Source organism: Sodiomyces alkalinus (genome assembly GCF_003711515.1).
Source record: "Sodiomyces alkalinus F11 unplaced genomic scaffold SODALscaffold_6, whole genome shotgun sequence".
NCBI classification, from domain to species: Eukaryota; Fungi; Ascomycota; class Sordariomycetes; order Glomerellales; family Plectosphaerellaceae; genus Sodiomyces; species Sodiomyces alkalinus.
The window spans coordinates 33,530-49,134 of record NW_021167084.1 but is presented as its reverse complement, the minus strand read 5'-3'; the positions used below and the strand labels follow the sequence as shown (position 1 = coordinate 49,134).

The 15,605-nt window shown below is 56.1% G+C and overlaps 5 protein-coding genes across 5 annotated transcripts; 3 read left to right on the top strand and 2 right to left on the bottom strand.

Annotated features, from left to right (window-relative positions):
- Window positions 1-956: 956 nt before the first annotated feature.
- Window positions 957-4,414, bottom strand: SODALDRAFT_173944 (Cas1p-domain-containing protein). Its single transcript, XM_028607010.1, has 3 exons — window positions 3,865-4,414; window positions 1,455-3,773; window positions 957-1,361 (listed from the first exon to the last, which is right to left on the bottom strand). Exons 1-3 carry the CDS (start codon window positions 4,198-4,200, stop codon window positions 1,353-1,355), a joined length of 2,664 nt encoding a protein of 887 aa, XP_028465576.1. The 5' UTR covers window positions 4,201-4,414; the 3' UTR covers window positions 957-1,352.
- Window positions 4,415-6,042: 1,628 nt separating this feature from the next.
- Window positions 6,043-6,869, top strand: SODALDRAFT_351006 (hypothetical protein). The gene is made up of 2 exons (XM_028613510.1): window positions 6,043-6,251; window positions 6,319-6,869. The coding sequence occupies exons 1-2, from the start codon at window positions 6,246-6,248 to the stop codon at window positions 6,784-6,786; spliced, it is 474 nt and encodes a 157-aa protein (XP_028465575.1). The 5' UTR covers window positions 6,043-6,245; the 3' UTR covers window positions 6,787-6,869.
- A 178-nt stretch (window positions 6,870-7,047) lies between these two features.
- On the bottom strand, window positions 7,048-10,269 carry SODALDRAFT_333521 (HET-domain-containing protein). Its single transcript, XM_028612000.1, has one exon. It carries the CDS (start codon window positions 10,130-10,132, stop codon window positions 7,145-7,147), a length of 2,988 nt encoding a protein of 995 aa, XP_028465574.1. The 5' UTR covers window positions 10,133-10,269; the 3' UTR covers window positions 7,048-7,144.
- Window positions 10,270-11,306: 1,037 nt separating this feature from the next.
- SODALDRAFT_340143 (HpcH/HpaI aldolase/citrate lyase family protein) lies at window positions 11,307-12,457 on the top strand (the record flags this gene model as incomplete). Its single annotated transcript, XM_028612918.1, has 4 exons — window positions 11,307-11,466; window positions 11,569-11,669; window positions 11,833-12,100; window positions 12,192-12,457. The coding sequence occupies 4 exons, from the start codon at window positions 11,307-11,309 to the stop codon at window positions 12,455-12,457; spliced, it is 795 nt and encodes a 264-aa protein (XP_028465573.1).
- A 383-nt stretch (window positions 12,458-12,840) lies between these two features.
- Window positions 12,841-14,163, top strand: SODALDRAFT_340142 (hypothetical protein; the record flags this gene model as incomplete). Its single annotated transcript, XM_028612917.1, has 2 exons — window positions 12,841-13,120; window positions 13,241-14,163. 2 exons carry the CDS (start codon window positions 12,841-12,843, stop codon window positions 14,161-14,163), a joined length of 1,203 nt encoding a protein of 400 aa, XP_028465572.1.
- Window positions 14,164-15,605: the final 1,442 nt, after the last annotated feature.

Sequence of the window (15,605 nt, the reverse complement as noted above, 5' to 3'; positions counted from 1 at the left end):
TGCTGCTGGGAAAGGCAAGCTGGCAAAGGTCGCAGCGGGGACGATCCCTCGGTCATATATACGCCCTCCATTATCCTGCCAAGGAAGAGAGCCCCAGAGAGCCCCCGGTGACGCTCAAGAAGAACCCAAGAATGGTCATTTCCCTGTGCATCCTGGGACCCGGTGATAGGGAGCACTAAGTAATCAGCCTGTTATGCCTTCATGCTCGCTGGCCGCGCCCAAACAGGAATGGACTGGCGAAGAGTGGAGGAACGCCGGCTGAATACGTTGTACAGTGGAAATGCCCCATGGGGCCCATGGGCAGGGCTTATGGGGCGTTTCCTGGGGAGAGTCTAGAAGGAGCAGCGTGCATCCACTGGCTGCCTGAGGGGAAGCATGGCCCAGGAGAAGACGCGGGAAGAAGACCAGAGAACACAAATGCGGGTTAGCGGTGGCGGACGGCATCAAGGACCAAGACCAAGCTAACTGAACTGACCTATAATTTCCCATTCTCCCCCATTCTCCCCCATTCTCCCCCTGTCCCCCTGTCTGCGAGCTGTCTTGGCATTGAGCTTTACCCATGGTCCGGGTAATAGTGGGTTGTGTAGTTTAGGCATTCCGGTTCCTGATACGACGCTGGAGCTCCAGGCACCATGCACCCATGCGCACGCGTGGTTGTTGTCGTGGTCTCCTCTCCGCAGAGTCGCTTCTTCTTGTTCGCTCCGTTTGCTCCGTCTGCTCCGTCTGCTCCGTTCGCTTTGGGGAAAGCGTCGACATGGAGAGTCCTGTCATCTCGGGAACTGATCCGGCTAAGTTACTGCGAAGGCCGTCTTCTCCACCAAGATACATCGATATCCTATGCATTGCCCCTTTTCAGATCTTGGCCGGCTTGTTGATGTAACCGAAGTGCGCGTCCCATTGGACTCTCAACTTGCAAAGTACAACGGTTGAGGATTCCCCAACTCGCACTCGCACTCGCACTCGCACGTTGGGTTGCCGTTTGCCTCTCTGTCCCTAATATATTCAATGTCAAGTGCTCGCTTTGCTTCGTGATCCAAGAAACGAGTCTAAAAGAAGGAAAAGTGCAAGAGCAAAACGTCCCAAGGACAACAAAATTCGGGCATCTCCCTCCAATGCCTCCTTACCCTACACAGACAGACGGCTCTGCGCCAAAATCAGCTCCTCTCGCATCGCCTAAACATTTACAAAACATATTCATACCCCAAAGCGCCGTAGCTCATGCAGCTAAACGCTGAGAAATAAACCCTAAATAAACCCGAATATATCCGTAATAACAGAAGTGAACGAAACGGCGAAACTAACCATCGTCCCACATCTTGATCCAAGAGCTCAAGAGGTCTTGGTCTTCGTCATCAATATATCTATGAGATGATCCTTGTCAGCAAGCGGATCCCCGGGAGAAAAAAGAGGGAACAAACGCAACAAACGCAACAAACGCATGAAGCCCAACTTACCAGGTTCAGTAGCCACATGACACCCAGCAAAATACCCATCCGGACCCGCAAATCGTTGACCGAGTATTTGCTGCGGGCATCCCTGACGATTTTGGGGATGCTGAACGGCGACCCATGCTCATGACCGTCCGTGTCCCTCTCCACCCCCCCCTTGGGCTCCCCGCCTTCCCCCCCCTCCTCCTGCCGACCCATCTCGACAAACTCGTCGTTCTTCGCCGTATCGGTGAGGACTCTGACAATGCGACCCGTCGCCTCGGCCACGCGAGAGCTGATCCACAGGAGGAAGGGGACGATGAAAACCAAATCCCTCCACCTGTCCCCGAAAAGGCTGCCGTCGCCGCCGAGCCCCCCGACCCGCAGCACGCCCTTGGTATCCGCGCCCAGGAAGAGGTGGAAGTGCAGCGTCAGCACCTCGAGCGAGCAGCGACCGACCCAAGCCATGGCGCGCGACGTGGACGTGCGGACGGCGGCGACGGGACCGGGGATGTTCCGCACGGCCACGAACCCGAGGATGGGGAGGAACGAGGCGTAAGGGTGCCACTGCGTGTACTGGTCCGTGTCTTCGATCTGTCCGCTGCAGGCGAGCCAGAAGACGAAGGTGCCGAGCACGCCGAGGACGGCGGCCAGGTAGTGCAGGACGGGGGGGGCGCGCGCCGCCGTGTTCTTCAGGACCTGGTGGGCGACGGCCGTGGCCATGCCGACGAAGACGATGAAGGGGTCGAGGGAGAGGCGGAACTCCCACTCGTCGACGTCCCAGTTGACCCCGAAGAGGGCGCGGAGGAGGGCGAAGGCCCATCGCGGGAAGGGCGTGACCTGGACGAGGAGAAGGACGAACACCATCGAGAGGAGGATCTTTTGGGAGACAAAAATGATGCTGAAGTTGTACTTGGAACCGATGGCCATGGTGGCCCAGACGACGAGGAACCAGAAGCTCACGAGCGGGGCGAAGTAGTAAAACGTGTAGTCGGTGTTCATGACGTAGGAGAGCGCGCAGCTGAGGAGGTTCAGACGGAGCAGGGTGGCGGCGGCGACGCGGTGGAAGGAAAAGTCCTTCTTGGTGAGGAAGTAGGTGGCGTGGCCGTAGCCGGTCTGGAATAGATAGGCGGCGACGCAGAGCCGGAAGACGACCTGAGGGCCCAAGGCCTGGGCACCGGTCCAGTGGCAGATGAGGATGAAGAGGACTATCCAGCCCTTCCACTCGTCGGTCTGGTCGCGCGACAGGAACGGGCCCATCTCGGGTTCGGCGTGACCGTTTTCGGAGAGAGGCGGAGGAGGCGAGGAAGGAGGGGCGTGCGAGCGGCGCAACGAGAGGAGAGCGACTAGGAGGACCAGGCCGCAGAGGAACTGGAACTCCCCGGGGACGTACTGCTTGGAGCCCTTGGGGAGCATCTGGGTGCGGTCGAAATAGTAGCAGCACAGCAGGGTGGCGACGAAGATGGCCATGTCAAAGTCGAGGAATAATCGTCGTCGCGAGGAGGAGGGATGTGGAGACGTAAGCCCGTCGGCCGCAGCATTCGACCGCCAGAGGGTACGGGCCTCGACGGCAACGCAGGCGGCGACGTAGAGGGCGCCGAGGAAGAGGAGCAGCTGCTGGACGACGGGTTTGCGACCGTAGTCGGTGCAGCAGGTGCGGTCGTGAGGGTATCCGTCCATGGCGTCGAGCTTGGCATTGCAGCGCAGGTTGAGGAGGATGGTGGCCTTGGTCTCGGCGACGGAGTCGACCACGTGGAAACCAGTGTCGTTGCGGTCGACGATGGTCTCGGGCTGGCCTTGCGACAGGGCCGGGAAGCTCCACAGCAGGCTGAGGTGACGATCGTACTCGATGCCGGCTAGGTATTCGTTGTACGACTCGAGCTCGCCGACCTGGATGCCCTCGGGCGTCTTGCGCTTTTCGGGGAGCTCGTCGTACCAGGGCGGGTGGACGGGGGCGAGGAAGACCTCGTTCCCGGTGCCGTCGAGGGGGTGCATAGGGCGAGCGCGGGTTCCGAACCGGGGCAGGTCGCGGTGGGCGAGCAGGCCGGTGACATTATCGATGGCGGAGGTGAAATTGCGGTAACCCTCTTCCTCGAGGTTGTGGAGGGCGAACCAACCGCCGACGCCCAGCATGATGATGGCGGCGCTCTTCTGGTCTTTGACGGGGACGGGGTTGGCGCGTTCTTCGCGGTAGATGTCGAGCTCGCGGGTGAGGTTGCGGTTGGCTTCGCCCGAGTCGAGATAGGGGTTCCATATTTGGACGAGGCGGACGCCGTTGATGGTCATGTCGTAGTTCGAGTGGGCGGGGGCATTCTTGCGCGCTTGGTCGGCCGTCGGGCTGTCTAGCTGAAAGCGGGGGACAAGCTGGTCAGCGGGCGAAGAAAGGCCGGGGGAGGACGAGGGAGAGAGAAAGGGAAGAGGGGACAAGGTAACGTACTAGACGAGCCATGCCCCAGAAGACCTGCCGGGTAGTCGAATCGCCCGAGAACACCATATGACGACCGTCCATGCAGTGCCTAATGTCGTCGTTGTTGTACTTGCGCAGCATACAGCCGTCGGGCTGCCAGTTCCTAAACGGGGCGCGGTCGCCCTTCTCGTTGGGAGGGTCGAGCCAGCTCCCCCTCCGAAGCAGGGCGCCGCATCGGTAAGGGTCGGTCGTGAAGCTGAGATGGTTGATGAGGGCGGCGGCGAGGAGGATGGCGGCGAAGACCAGGGACGTGAGCGAGGCTGCCCTCTCGGGGACGGCGGGTAGTGGTAGTGATGGCAGTTTCATTTCATTGACGGGTGGGCGGAGGAAGAAGAGGAAGAAGAGTGCGAGGCCGGAGCGGAGCGGGCGACGCCGGAGTGTGATGGGGCGGCGTGCATGAAATGAAGAGGGACGGCGAAGGAGACGGAGATGGGAAGGGCGTTCGGCACGTCGATTAGGCTCGCGGAGTTTCGAGCATCGGGAAGAAGTGAAGGTAAGGGGAGAAAAAAGGAGAAATTAGCGATGGTGAGAAGGAGAAGGAGAAGGAGAAGGAAGCCGTCAGCGCGATCACGGTTTACTAAGGTACCTACCTTAGGTACTAAAGGACGTACCGAAGTACGGAGTACAACAGCCCTCCACGAATCAATTGGAAAGCAGAGGTACCTCAGCCCAGGGCAGTCAGTCCCTTACTGCTTAAACAGTTTTTGCACCACAGTCCAGTCGCGTTCTAAAAACAGGAGTGGATGGAAAAGAAAACTCCCAAAAAACTCAGAAAGGAATGTCGGTCTGGATAGTCTAGTGTACGAGGGCAATTAGTAAACTGAGCTCTGTAACCAAAGTCGACTTCTTGCTCGCGGTGGCTCATATGCTGGGTTCAAATTTTGATTCTTCGCGAAAGTACCTAGGTACCTACAGGTAGACGGGATCTAGATAAGATAAGATAAGCCCAATGAAGAATCAGGGGCTGGCGAATAAAAGAGTCCAGGGAAATTAAGGTAGCCAGTTTATCTGTACTCATGGTCTTATTGGCTGGTTCATGTTGAACCTGGAAGGGAACCTCCTTGAGATCTTCATGCGAAGTACACATACATACGGGTACCCGAGCAACCTGTTTGCAAGATGCGAATGTCCAAGCGGCGGAACAAAAATACAGCGACCTTCGCAAGGTCCCTTGAGTTTATTATCGAGGTATGTACACGTAGACAACACCAACTTTGTAGCAATAGGTATTGGCTCAGGGAGGGGCCGTGCTGGGTAAAAGAACCAATGGTTCTACTCTGTACACCTACGTACATTGTATACTCAATTAAGGTCCTTAGTACGGACTCCCTTCAGGCGACATTTTATATCCTCGTGCTTATAGCAACAAACGAGACCATCTCCTCTCTTTTATAATATTATGTTTCTAACAACGTCTAAGAAAAGCGGCTCCTTCGTCTGGATTTGGCCCGGAAACACTCGGAGCCGGGCCCCCACCATCGGCACCCGGCACTGTGGACCACTGTCCAACCACAACGCCGGGGCCGGTTTGTCGGGACTTGGGGAACCATCACGTCACTGGCCGATGGGAATTTACTTTTACACGTGTACTTGTAGGGATGAGACATTCCAATGACCTCATTCCCGCCACAACTCAACTCTCGCCACAGGCCCGAGTCTTTTTATTTTCCTCATCTCCTCTGTTTCCCTCTCGCAGACGTAACATAATTAAGTACCATCCTCTGGTTTGAGAAAAGAAAGAAACAAAGGAAAAAAAAGGCAAAAAGACGAAAACTTAAAAGTTGTCGATCGACAATGTCATGGCGTAACCTGCAACCACCTTCAACCTGGGGTCGTCACTTTAACTTATACGCTGCCCGACATGAAGTCATGATTCTTGGCACGGCCGTCATCCAGTACAAAGTGCTTTTAGTGTACTTATATACGGATAGTACATAATTTACAACGCAGTGTAATTTCTGTTTCGCCGGTTCTATCGAGGTTGCGTCACGGCCTGACGCTTTCGAGGATGACGTTGACGGCACTGGGGGATCGAGATACCCTGCAGGGCCTGCACCACACACAACACCAAAGTATAAATGTTTTGCATCTTTCAATTCCGTGCAACCAATTCTGTCTTTTGAATCTTTCCTTATTCTTAGTCCGAACATTGTCCTAATATAATAATTGGGCCAAAGCCATTCATACAACGATCGACCTGGCTCACAGCACAGGCTACCACCACCCCAAGCGACAGCCGTCGCCTGTCTCACACACACATCCTAGGGGAACCAAAGACAACACCATAAGCCACAGCACGGCACAGCTGACGGACCTCTACGGACTCTATTCTCCACTCCTACTTTGTCACTATGCCGGTGAGTCAAGGCCCTGGAAAAGTTGAAATTATCAAGCTCGGTGCGTGTACTAATTCTATGCCCTCAGCAATACCGAGGAGGCTACCGCAGCGGAGGACGTCGGATTGCTACAGGCGGCATCGTCGGCATCGCCATCGCAGGCTTCGTCGTCCTCCTGGCCGCCCTCCTTTGCCTCTACTGCTGCTGCTTCCGAAAACGTCGCGCCAACCGCAAGGGCCTCCCCAACCAAAAGGCCGGCGCTGCTCACCCGCCGCCTCCTCGCGGTGGGGGTGGCCTCTCTGGTATGTTCGGCCGCCTCATGCCCGGACGGACGTCGCGGCAACGGCAATACGCAGACATGGAACAGGCGGGTTACGGACAACGGCCTCAGCAGGGATACGATCCGGGGTATGGCAATGGTGTCAACGGTGCCAATGGTGCCAATGGTGTCGGTGATCCCTCCTATGGTCCCGGTTACCAGCCTGGCAGTCAGTCGTACGGTTATGGACCCGGCCAGAATGCGGGTGTGAAGCCACCTCCGCCGGCCTACAGGTGAGGACGCAGCCGAGGTCTAGGTCTTGTCACGATACAGAGTAAAAGTACTATTGATCCTCGTGTCTGTTCAAGATATAATGATGGAAAGGGAGGGAGGCAGAAAGGAATGGATACCAAGTACGACGACTTGTTGTAATTATTGCTTTTTCCTTTTCTCAAGTATGAAATAAGTTACTAACTAGTTGCTTAATGATGTTATAAGCTCCTAGCAACTCGTTAAATATGGTTCCACCCTTATGAGGCATATGAGAACCAAACCGAGAGCCCCTGACACCACATCATGATAGTAAAGCCATCTGTCTGCCCCGACGTCCACCAAACGACCCTAGAAACTATATGAAGAATACGATACGCGTCGATCAGACCAATGTCAGATCCCGCCCATAATCTCGAACCGGCAAATCCTTAACCATAGCCTGGGCATCCGTGTATTCCCCCATCATCCATTCCTCCATCGTCAGCACCAGCCTTCCAAGCCTTTCCCAACGTTCTTCCCCCTTCGCACCCGAGTCGGAGTTCGCCCCAACTCTCCTTAGAACCAAGAATCTCGCCTTCACATCCCAAACAAACGGTACCGTTCCCGCGAACAGCAATACCGACAGCATCTCCCCGCTCGCGTGACCTTCTTTGAGCTCCCGCTCCGAGCATGGTACCGACATGCGCACCTCCACCTCCTTTTCCATGAGACGTCCCCATTCCCACCTGTTTCTCGACGGCACCGTGCGCAAGTGTCCTAGCACGAACGGCTTCTTGATCGTCAGAAGCCACTTCTTGTCCGCATCGATAGGGAAGTCCCTGAGTGAGACCGAGCCGGACAAAAGGGTCGAGTAGGCGCCGTCTTCTGTGTGGAGGACCATGCTGGCCGAGTAGAGGCGGTCGACGCTCCGGGCCCAGTCGCTGGACGTCATCGCCTTGAAGAAGTCAATGTGCGCATCATCCGCCATGTTCCTTTCATCCTCCTCGTCATCATAGCCATCGTTATCAGCACGAGAAGTGCATGTGGGATTGTTGTTTTCCTCTTTGTTTCTGGGACTGTTGTCCGTATTGTCGCCGTTAAAGTCGACCCGACCAGCCCAACCAATCCAACTCCACGACGGGAAGTCTGCCCGTCGCGGGCAGGTGGCATAATAAAGCTCCGACCCGGGCTCCGTCGGTTCCCCAACGTGAAACCAGACCGAGACTGACATGGCAAAGCTGTGCTGCAGGCCAGGTCGCCCGTCAGCAAACGCCCCGGTCCAGACGGGGATGCCGAGAATCAACGAGAGCCCCCGGTCGGTCTCGGAGGAGTACCGATTCGAGATACCAAGGAACGCATTCAGCGAGTCGCTTTCCCACTTGAGCTCCCGCGCCGTGTACGCCCTAATATGGCCGTCGAGCGACTTGACCCGACCTCCCGCGTCAGTGGCTGCGGCACCGTCATCATCGTCCCCCTCCTTCCCCTGAAAACCGTACTGGAGCTCAGGGGTTCGGTGCATGTCGCCGCGGAAGACGCCCGAAAGCATGTAATCCGCGAAACACCAGACCCCCATTGGCCAGACCGGCGTATGGAGTGTCGGGAGCGGGAGCTTGATGGATTCATGCACCGCCATTCCTCGGCATTCCCAGTACACCTGCTCCGGGGTCACCACCAGACACCGCCGAGAAAGGACGCCTTCCTGATACGTCCAGCCACGCGTTGCCCACCTCGATTTACGGATCGTGACGCGAGGATCCTGCATCGTCGAGACGAGGGTGATTTTCCCGGGTGTCTTCCCTGGTGGTAGTGGCTTCTTTGGCCTGTTGTGGCTGACGACCGTGTCATCTGCCGCCGTGGGCATACGTAGCGGCTCGCTATCAGGAATGCCTGCCTTCCTCGCAAGATCGCGCTGCAGATACGGGACCAGCTCGGGGAGAGTGATACCGATGCGTCGAGCTAGTTCTTTCTGCGTTTCCATAAACTCGTCGAACGGGAGGCCGAAGTGCTCCGCCGAGTCTTCGTAGAAATCAACGTGCTCGGCCGGAATGCCGTACTTGGCTGCCCGATCGGGTCCTTGCGCCAGGCTCAGCATCTCGTCGAGCGGCAATTCCATGTTGTTGTTGAGGCCGTGGCGATAGTTGTCAAGCCACAAGCTGTGGCCTTGGGTTTCTGCGTCGTATTCTGCCCCTGGGACGTTCAGGAGGTCTCGATAGACGTCATCCGAGTTTCCGGGCCGGGAGGACGAGGTCGAGGTCGTCGGCCCTCTTCCGGATAAATTCACTCGAGCGGACGACGCATTGAGCTCGACTTTGTGCTGCGGTGTACGAGGGACCTTCGTCACACCGGGCAATCCCGTTCGGGCGTCCCCGGCGGCGTTGACGATGGTGAATTCGGCGCCCTCGTAGATGGCATCCATCTTGGAGCACATGTACTTCTTCTCCTCCGCGTTGGACTGATCGATGCACAACTTGTCAACCCACAGATACTTCTCCCTCATGTAGATCGTAAAGGCGACGGCATCTCTGATGGTCTGTGGCCACCTGTCTGTGTCTGGGTAGTCACCCCACACGTAGCTCAACGCAACGTACTTCTCCCTCCACGAGACCCTCTCCACGGAAAAGGGCCTTTTGCTGCAGTTGATGACCTTGAACCCAGTGACCGTCTGGTTCGGCGGCTTCCTGGGCGTGCACAGAGGCCCGTGCGACTCCTCGCAGTTGTACCGCCAGTAGCCGAACTTGACAAAGTCTGCCTTGGGCCCGAGGACACCGGGGAGGACGAGCCTCTTGCCGTCTTCGTCCGCCACCTCTTCCGTGGCACGGTAGATGGCCCCCTTCCGCGGCACCTCGGTCTCCAGCCACCGCAGCGGGACCCCGGTCCTGGGAATGCCGTCCACTTCGGGCACGACCGTCAGGAACACGTTGTACTCCATTTCATCCCAGTCCCGCCGCTTCTCCAGCCGCCCCCGGGCGTTCCGCCTCGGCGCCCGGAACAGGGAGGCCTCGCTGCTGCAGACCACCAGCGCTTTGAACGTCTTCCCATGGTGGCCCGGGTCGTCGACGTGGTGCTTGAAAAAGTCGCAGAGCTTGCAGCCGCGGTTTTCGGCGAGTCGTCTGCCGAGTGACGTGACGAAGTAGAAATCGCGAAGGTAGATGGTGCCGTTGGCGGAGCGGCAGGAGGCGAGCCTGCGGGTGTTGAACCCGCGACGGGCATCTTCGTAGAGCTCGTGCCCTCTGGCGAAGGCGGTTTCGAGGTCCAGAGCGGCGCAGTCGCGGCAGAGCCCGTCTGCGGTAAGAGTCGAGACGGAGGACAGGGGTTGGTTGAAATTGAAGGCGTGCTGAGTCTGCTGACGACCCGTGGCACCCCGGTTTGAAGAGAAGCCCCTGAAAGTCATTGCGATGGGCCGATAGCGCTTGGGCGATTTTCCGGTTGCTGCTGACCAAGACTCAGCACGTCTAGGTACTCCTGATTAGGGGGTTGAACAAAAGATATGGAGAGATGTGAGCATCTCAACGACAAGCCCGTCTGTTTATATATTTCACCTCTATCGTTTTATTGTCTTCCCCCCCTCCCCCTCCCAATTTTATGAAGCAATACGGCTGAAACTGGACGCTGCGCTTTATAGACTGAATAGGAGGCATCCTTCGCTTGCCACGCCCAATCAACTATTCCTGAGGGCACCCAGCGGTTGCATGCTGCGGATGGCACATGCAGCCACTAGCACACTGCGGGCTGCCTCAAGACCGGGGCTGTGCCTCAATATCGTCACCAGGCTCAAATGAGGGGGTAGAACGGCTTTGTGAGTTGAATATGCTTACGTTTTGGTCAAATATCGACATGACACGACAGCCTACAAGGCTGTCGGACGCGAATTTGAGAAGTCTCAACAGGGAGCGATGTGTCTAATAGACTGGGCCATATATCATGGCGTTGCATTTGCCGTTGAGTCTTAATTTGAGGGTGTCGGCTTGCAGCTCAAACTCATCCATTCATTCCGCTGTAAATCGGGGGGTGTTGAATGGATGTGACTTTACAGGTTATCAGGATGGATGTCCGCATTCAGAGTGGTCCAGATAGATAGCGGCGGTGTGAACTTTCCATCTTATATATTACTTACACTTATTTGACAGGACGATGCCCTGAGTAGATGAAATCTTCTTAGCTATTATGCGCCAATAATGGAAATCAGAAGCCGAAATCTATACATGTACTTCCTTGTCGTTAAATGCGATATAAGACGCATAAACGGCAAAGGAAACCACCCTAAGCGCTGGGAATTCAGGGGTCAGGGGTAATAATACGGAATACATTTACAGGGCCTGAATGCGCTAAGAGATACCGTAGTGCTTGATGCGGGGTTATGGGGGCGAAGTAGGTACATACCTACTGTACTTCGTTCTCCAACCCCACCCCCGCTCCCGAGTCCCGCCCCGCCCCCTTTTTATCGGAGTTCATCGGGACAAAACGTCATCGGCATTTTGGCCGCTCCCTCCTTCATTTTTTTGCGATAATATTATTTTCTTTCGTGTCAATTCGTAACGACTCGGGGACTCCGGACCCTTTCGACGATGAAATCTGCCAGCTGGATCAAGACGGCTTTCGCCAAGGGCGCCGGTCCCAGCATGGGGTTATGGCAGATGCTACCTGGTGCCAATGTCTCTCGGCTGCTTGCGCGCACGCCCGGCGTCGATTGGGTCTTGGTGGACTGCGAACATGGCAACATTGACGGTACGACTACCGTTTTGGTCCTCATTGTCCTCCACCCGAAGGGAGAAGGACAAAGGAACATTGTTGAGGATGAAGTGGCGTTGGATTGACGAGAAACACCAGATGCCGCTATGCACGATGCCGTTCCCGCCGTGGCTGCGGCAGGCGCCTCTCCCATCGTCAGGTTGCCCGATATCCAGTCCTGGATGGTGAAGCGTAAGCGAGTTTAGGCCTGTGCCTCTTCGCCTTATCGAAGGTGTCTGAGACAAACACTGACACTGACTGTTCCTTAGGTGCCTTGGATTGTGGTGCACACGGGGTGCGACCTTGTCTTCAATATGTGACCATCCTTCAATGCGGGGATCTACTGACGTCCGTCCACTCCAGGTTCTGGTGCCGCTGCTCCGTACTGTCCAGGAAGCCAAGGAGCTCGTCCAAGCGGCCAAGTTCCCGCCAGTAGGCCGAAGAGGTTTCGGCTCTCCCCTCGCCATGGAACGTTTCCAACCGGCTCCGACCATGACCGAGTACCTCCAGCAAGCGAATGACACGCTTTTGACCATGGTCCAGATCGAGACGAAGGAGGCCTTGGACGTCGTTGAGAACATCGCCGCCGTAGACGGCATTGATGTCCTCTTTATTGGTCCTTTTGACCTAGGTATGTTGTGGCTCACGAAACTCGCCATATGTCTCATGTAGGAGACCCGTTTGCATAAAACCTGGGCTGACCGTAATACCCCCGTCCCAAGGCAACAACATCGGCCACCCTATTCTCAGCGGCATCATGAAACAGGAACTCCTCGACGCCATCGCCCGCACCCTGGCCGCCACCCACAAGGCCGGAAAGAAGTGCGGCATCTTCTGTACTTCCGGCGAACAGGCTAAGATGTTTGCGGACCAGGGCTTCGATATGCTCAGCGTCGCCACCGACTACACGGCTCTGCAGGCAACGTTGGCCGAGTCGGTCAGCGTTGCGCGGGGCATTGCCAAGCCGGCGAGAGGAGGCACTTACTAGAGCCAGATCAGCTACAGAATAGTAGATAGTAGATAAGTGATGGTGCCGTCTGGGCACTCTGCGGATTATGCGGAGGGCATGTGATGTGCGGGGATGGAGGGGATATGCGTCCCCCGGAAAACAACTCCCCGACTACGCGGAGAACCCCACATGACAAGGACAGCGCTTTCTAGCATGGCGGCATCCAATGTCCGATCACTCTATATATACAGAATCGGGTTGAAACACCCAGCCACCAATTCGCTCGGAAGGAACTTTACTTTACAGTTCCCAGACATGATCCTGCATCCCCAACCCGAGACCTCTGCCCGTCCCTTTTTCCCGCCTCCAAAATCCAACATCTCCACAACGAGGAGAACTGACCATACCTGTTATAACTTATCATGGCTGGGAAACACGCCCTCATCTTCGGGGCCAGCGGCGTCACTGGCTGGTCTTTCGTCAACGAGATCCTGCACGATTACCCCTCGCAAGGTGTATGGAACGGCTGCACCGCCCTGACAAACCGGCCTCTCAATCTGGACAAGACCCTCTGGCCCAAGGACGACAGGCTCTCGGTTGTGTCGGGGATTGATCTGCTCGAAGGCAGCCAGGATGAGCTGAATAGCAAGATGAAAGAAAGAATTCCCGGACTAGAGCAAGTGACGCATGTCTACTACTTGGGTGAGTGGAAATCACAGCACATTGCACAACACCCAATACACAAAACGAGGCCTCATTGGATGGGAAGGGTCGAGGGAAGGTAGCACGGGCTCTCTCGGACTGACAAAAATGTGTCCCCAGCATACAAGGCCCACACCGATGGAAACTTCGAGGCAGAGTGCCGCGAAAACGTCGACATGTTCAAGCGCGCCATCACAGCCATCGACGCCCTCTCACCGGCCCTCGAATTCGTCGTCCTGCAAACCGGAGCCAAGGCGTACGGATGCCACCTCCTCCGCAACCGCCCCGCCAACATGGTACCCCCCCTAGCCGAAACGCTGCCGCGTATGACCCCGCCGCACGACACCGGTCTGTTCTACTACCCCCAACTCGACTGGCTCGCCGACTTCGCGCGCAACAAGCCGTGGTCCTGGTGCGAGACGCGGCCGGACATCATCATCGGCTTCGTGCCCAACCAGAACTGGTACTCCCTCGGCATGGCGCTGGGCGTGTTCTTTAGCCTGTGGAGGCACGTGCACGGCGTCGGCGCCGAGGTCCCCTTCCCCGGCACGCGGGACAGCTGGGAGGCGCTTAGCCAGGATGCGTCGGCGGATATGATTGCGCGGCAGACGCTGCATCTCTCCGTTGCGGCGGCGGGGGACGGACGGGTGGAGAAGGGTGCGGCGTTTAATGTGGCGGATGAGCGGCGGGCGAGTTGTTGGCGGGAGAAGTGGCCTGTCCTGGCTGGGTATTTCGGACTCCGGGGCGTGAAGCGGGACGAGGACAATCCTGTCGAAGTGAGGGGTTTCATCAAGGAGAACTTGGCCGCCTGGGAGGAGATGGAGGGGAAGTATGGGCTTGAGAAGGGCCAGGCGGACCATCCGAGGATTTACCCTGGATTCGAGCACTTTTTGCTCACGCAGTTTGACATTGACCGGCACTATGATATGAGCAAGATGTACAACGGGACGGGGTTCAGCGAGGAACGGACGACGCTGCAGGCTTGGGGAGGGGTCTTTGATCGGATGAAGCGGGCTAAGATTATTCCTGACTTTGTTGATTGAGTGCATGTGGGAATAAGAACGATGGGACGGAAATGCCGGAGGCTAGGTCTGTTGATTTTGATTTATTTTCTATACATCGTGGGTACAAAGCATTGCTTAAGACTGTGCAATGGCGAGAATAATACGGACAGTATAAGATTGCCCCAGAATAACCACATGCACTCTCGTCAAAAGTATCAAGCTTGAAACCTTCAAAGAGATCACTGGAGTTTGCCCGGGGTCTGATAAACTACTTGCCGAGAATGATAACTATCGTCGGTCAATTGTAGCGAGCTGCACCTCCACAGGATCCATGAGATTGATAGTGGACGCTGAAAACCCAAAGCGGTTAGAACAGCCGTGGATGGCGGGGCATACAGACATACCATTGCCGCGGCGTAATCTACGGGGCATTGGTCACTACTCCCACTGCTCTCTGGTGTCAGTCATGGATACATTAACGTTACAACCCGCCCTCAGTGGAACATCATGTCGAGCTAACCGACGAGTCCGAGCGACTTAGTGTCGATCCAATAATCCTTGTCGAGCAAACTGCGTCAGTTGAAATCATACCCTGTTTATTCAATATTAATTCCTCGATATGTTGACGGCTGCCAGAATGCGTTGTTCCGGAGAATTAGAGGTGTCTTACTTACAGCTTCTATTCTGTACATATTCCTTCCAAGGGAAGACCATCATGAGTGAGCGCTAGATCACTCTCGACATCCCCCTCCCCCTTCCCAGCCGCTCACTCTGTAAACCTGTAAACATTACCCCACATTACACGTGTACGTCGACTGCCAGAACCAACGCTAGAAGCCTACCCCAAGATCAAGTCTCCACTTTCCGCCAAAGCCAGCCAACCACGACGTATTCCCCGCACAATTCGATGCAAGGGTATGCTTGGCAAGTCTAAATTCAATTCCCGGACCCCACCTTGCGAGCCCCCCCCCCTGGACACAGATACACTAAGTCCGAAGTGCAGGTACACGTACAGTGACTAGGTAGCGCCTACGCCCTCACTTTCACGCGTGATTCGAGGGAGAATACGGGGTTTCCGACGGATTAATCTTCTGGAAAAGTGAACCACTGTTCCCTACTCCTCTTTCAGGTTGGCACAGGGTATGGAAGTACGCAGGCGACATTACTTCCATGAGTAAACGCTGATGCTAGGACCATGGCCATGGTTATTAATGGCCACGGTCTGAGACTGAGAGCAGGAGCACGAGGGAGGAACATGGCCCAGGAGATGATGTATTATGAATGTTGGTTTACCAAATGAAATACGGATAAAAATGCCGACGGGATTTTCGACCGGGTTTTGTTTCGCCTTGGCCGCTACATCTGCATCTGTCCCTGTGCGCAATTACGATGTATCTTACACATACCTAGGTAGGTACTGAGTACGGAACTCCGGGAGTACACATGCATGGTGTGCAGCTGTGCCGTAGCTTCAAGACGAA

Excerpts from the sequence above, each read along its gene's own strand:
- SODALDRAFT_173944 (XM_028607010.1), bottom strand. The coding sequence starts at position 4,200 with ATGAAACTGCCATCACTACCACTACCCGCCGTCCCCGAGAGGGCAGCC. Across the intron at positions 3,774-3,864 it reads TCTGGGGCATGGCTCGTCTA|CTAGACAGCCCGACGGCCGA; the intron begins GTACGTTACCTT and ends CCCCGCTTTCAG.
- SODALDRAFT_333521 (XM_028612000.1), bottom strand. The coding sequence starts at position 10,132 with ATGACTTTCAGGGGCTTCTCTTCAAACCGGGGTGCCACGGGTCGTCAG.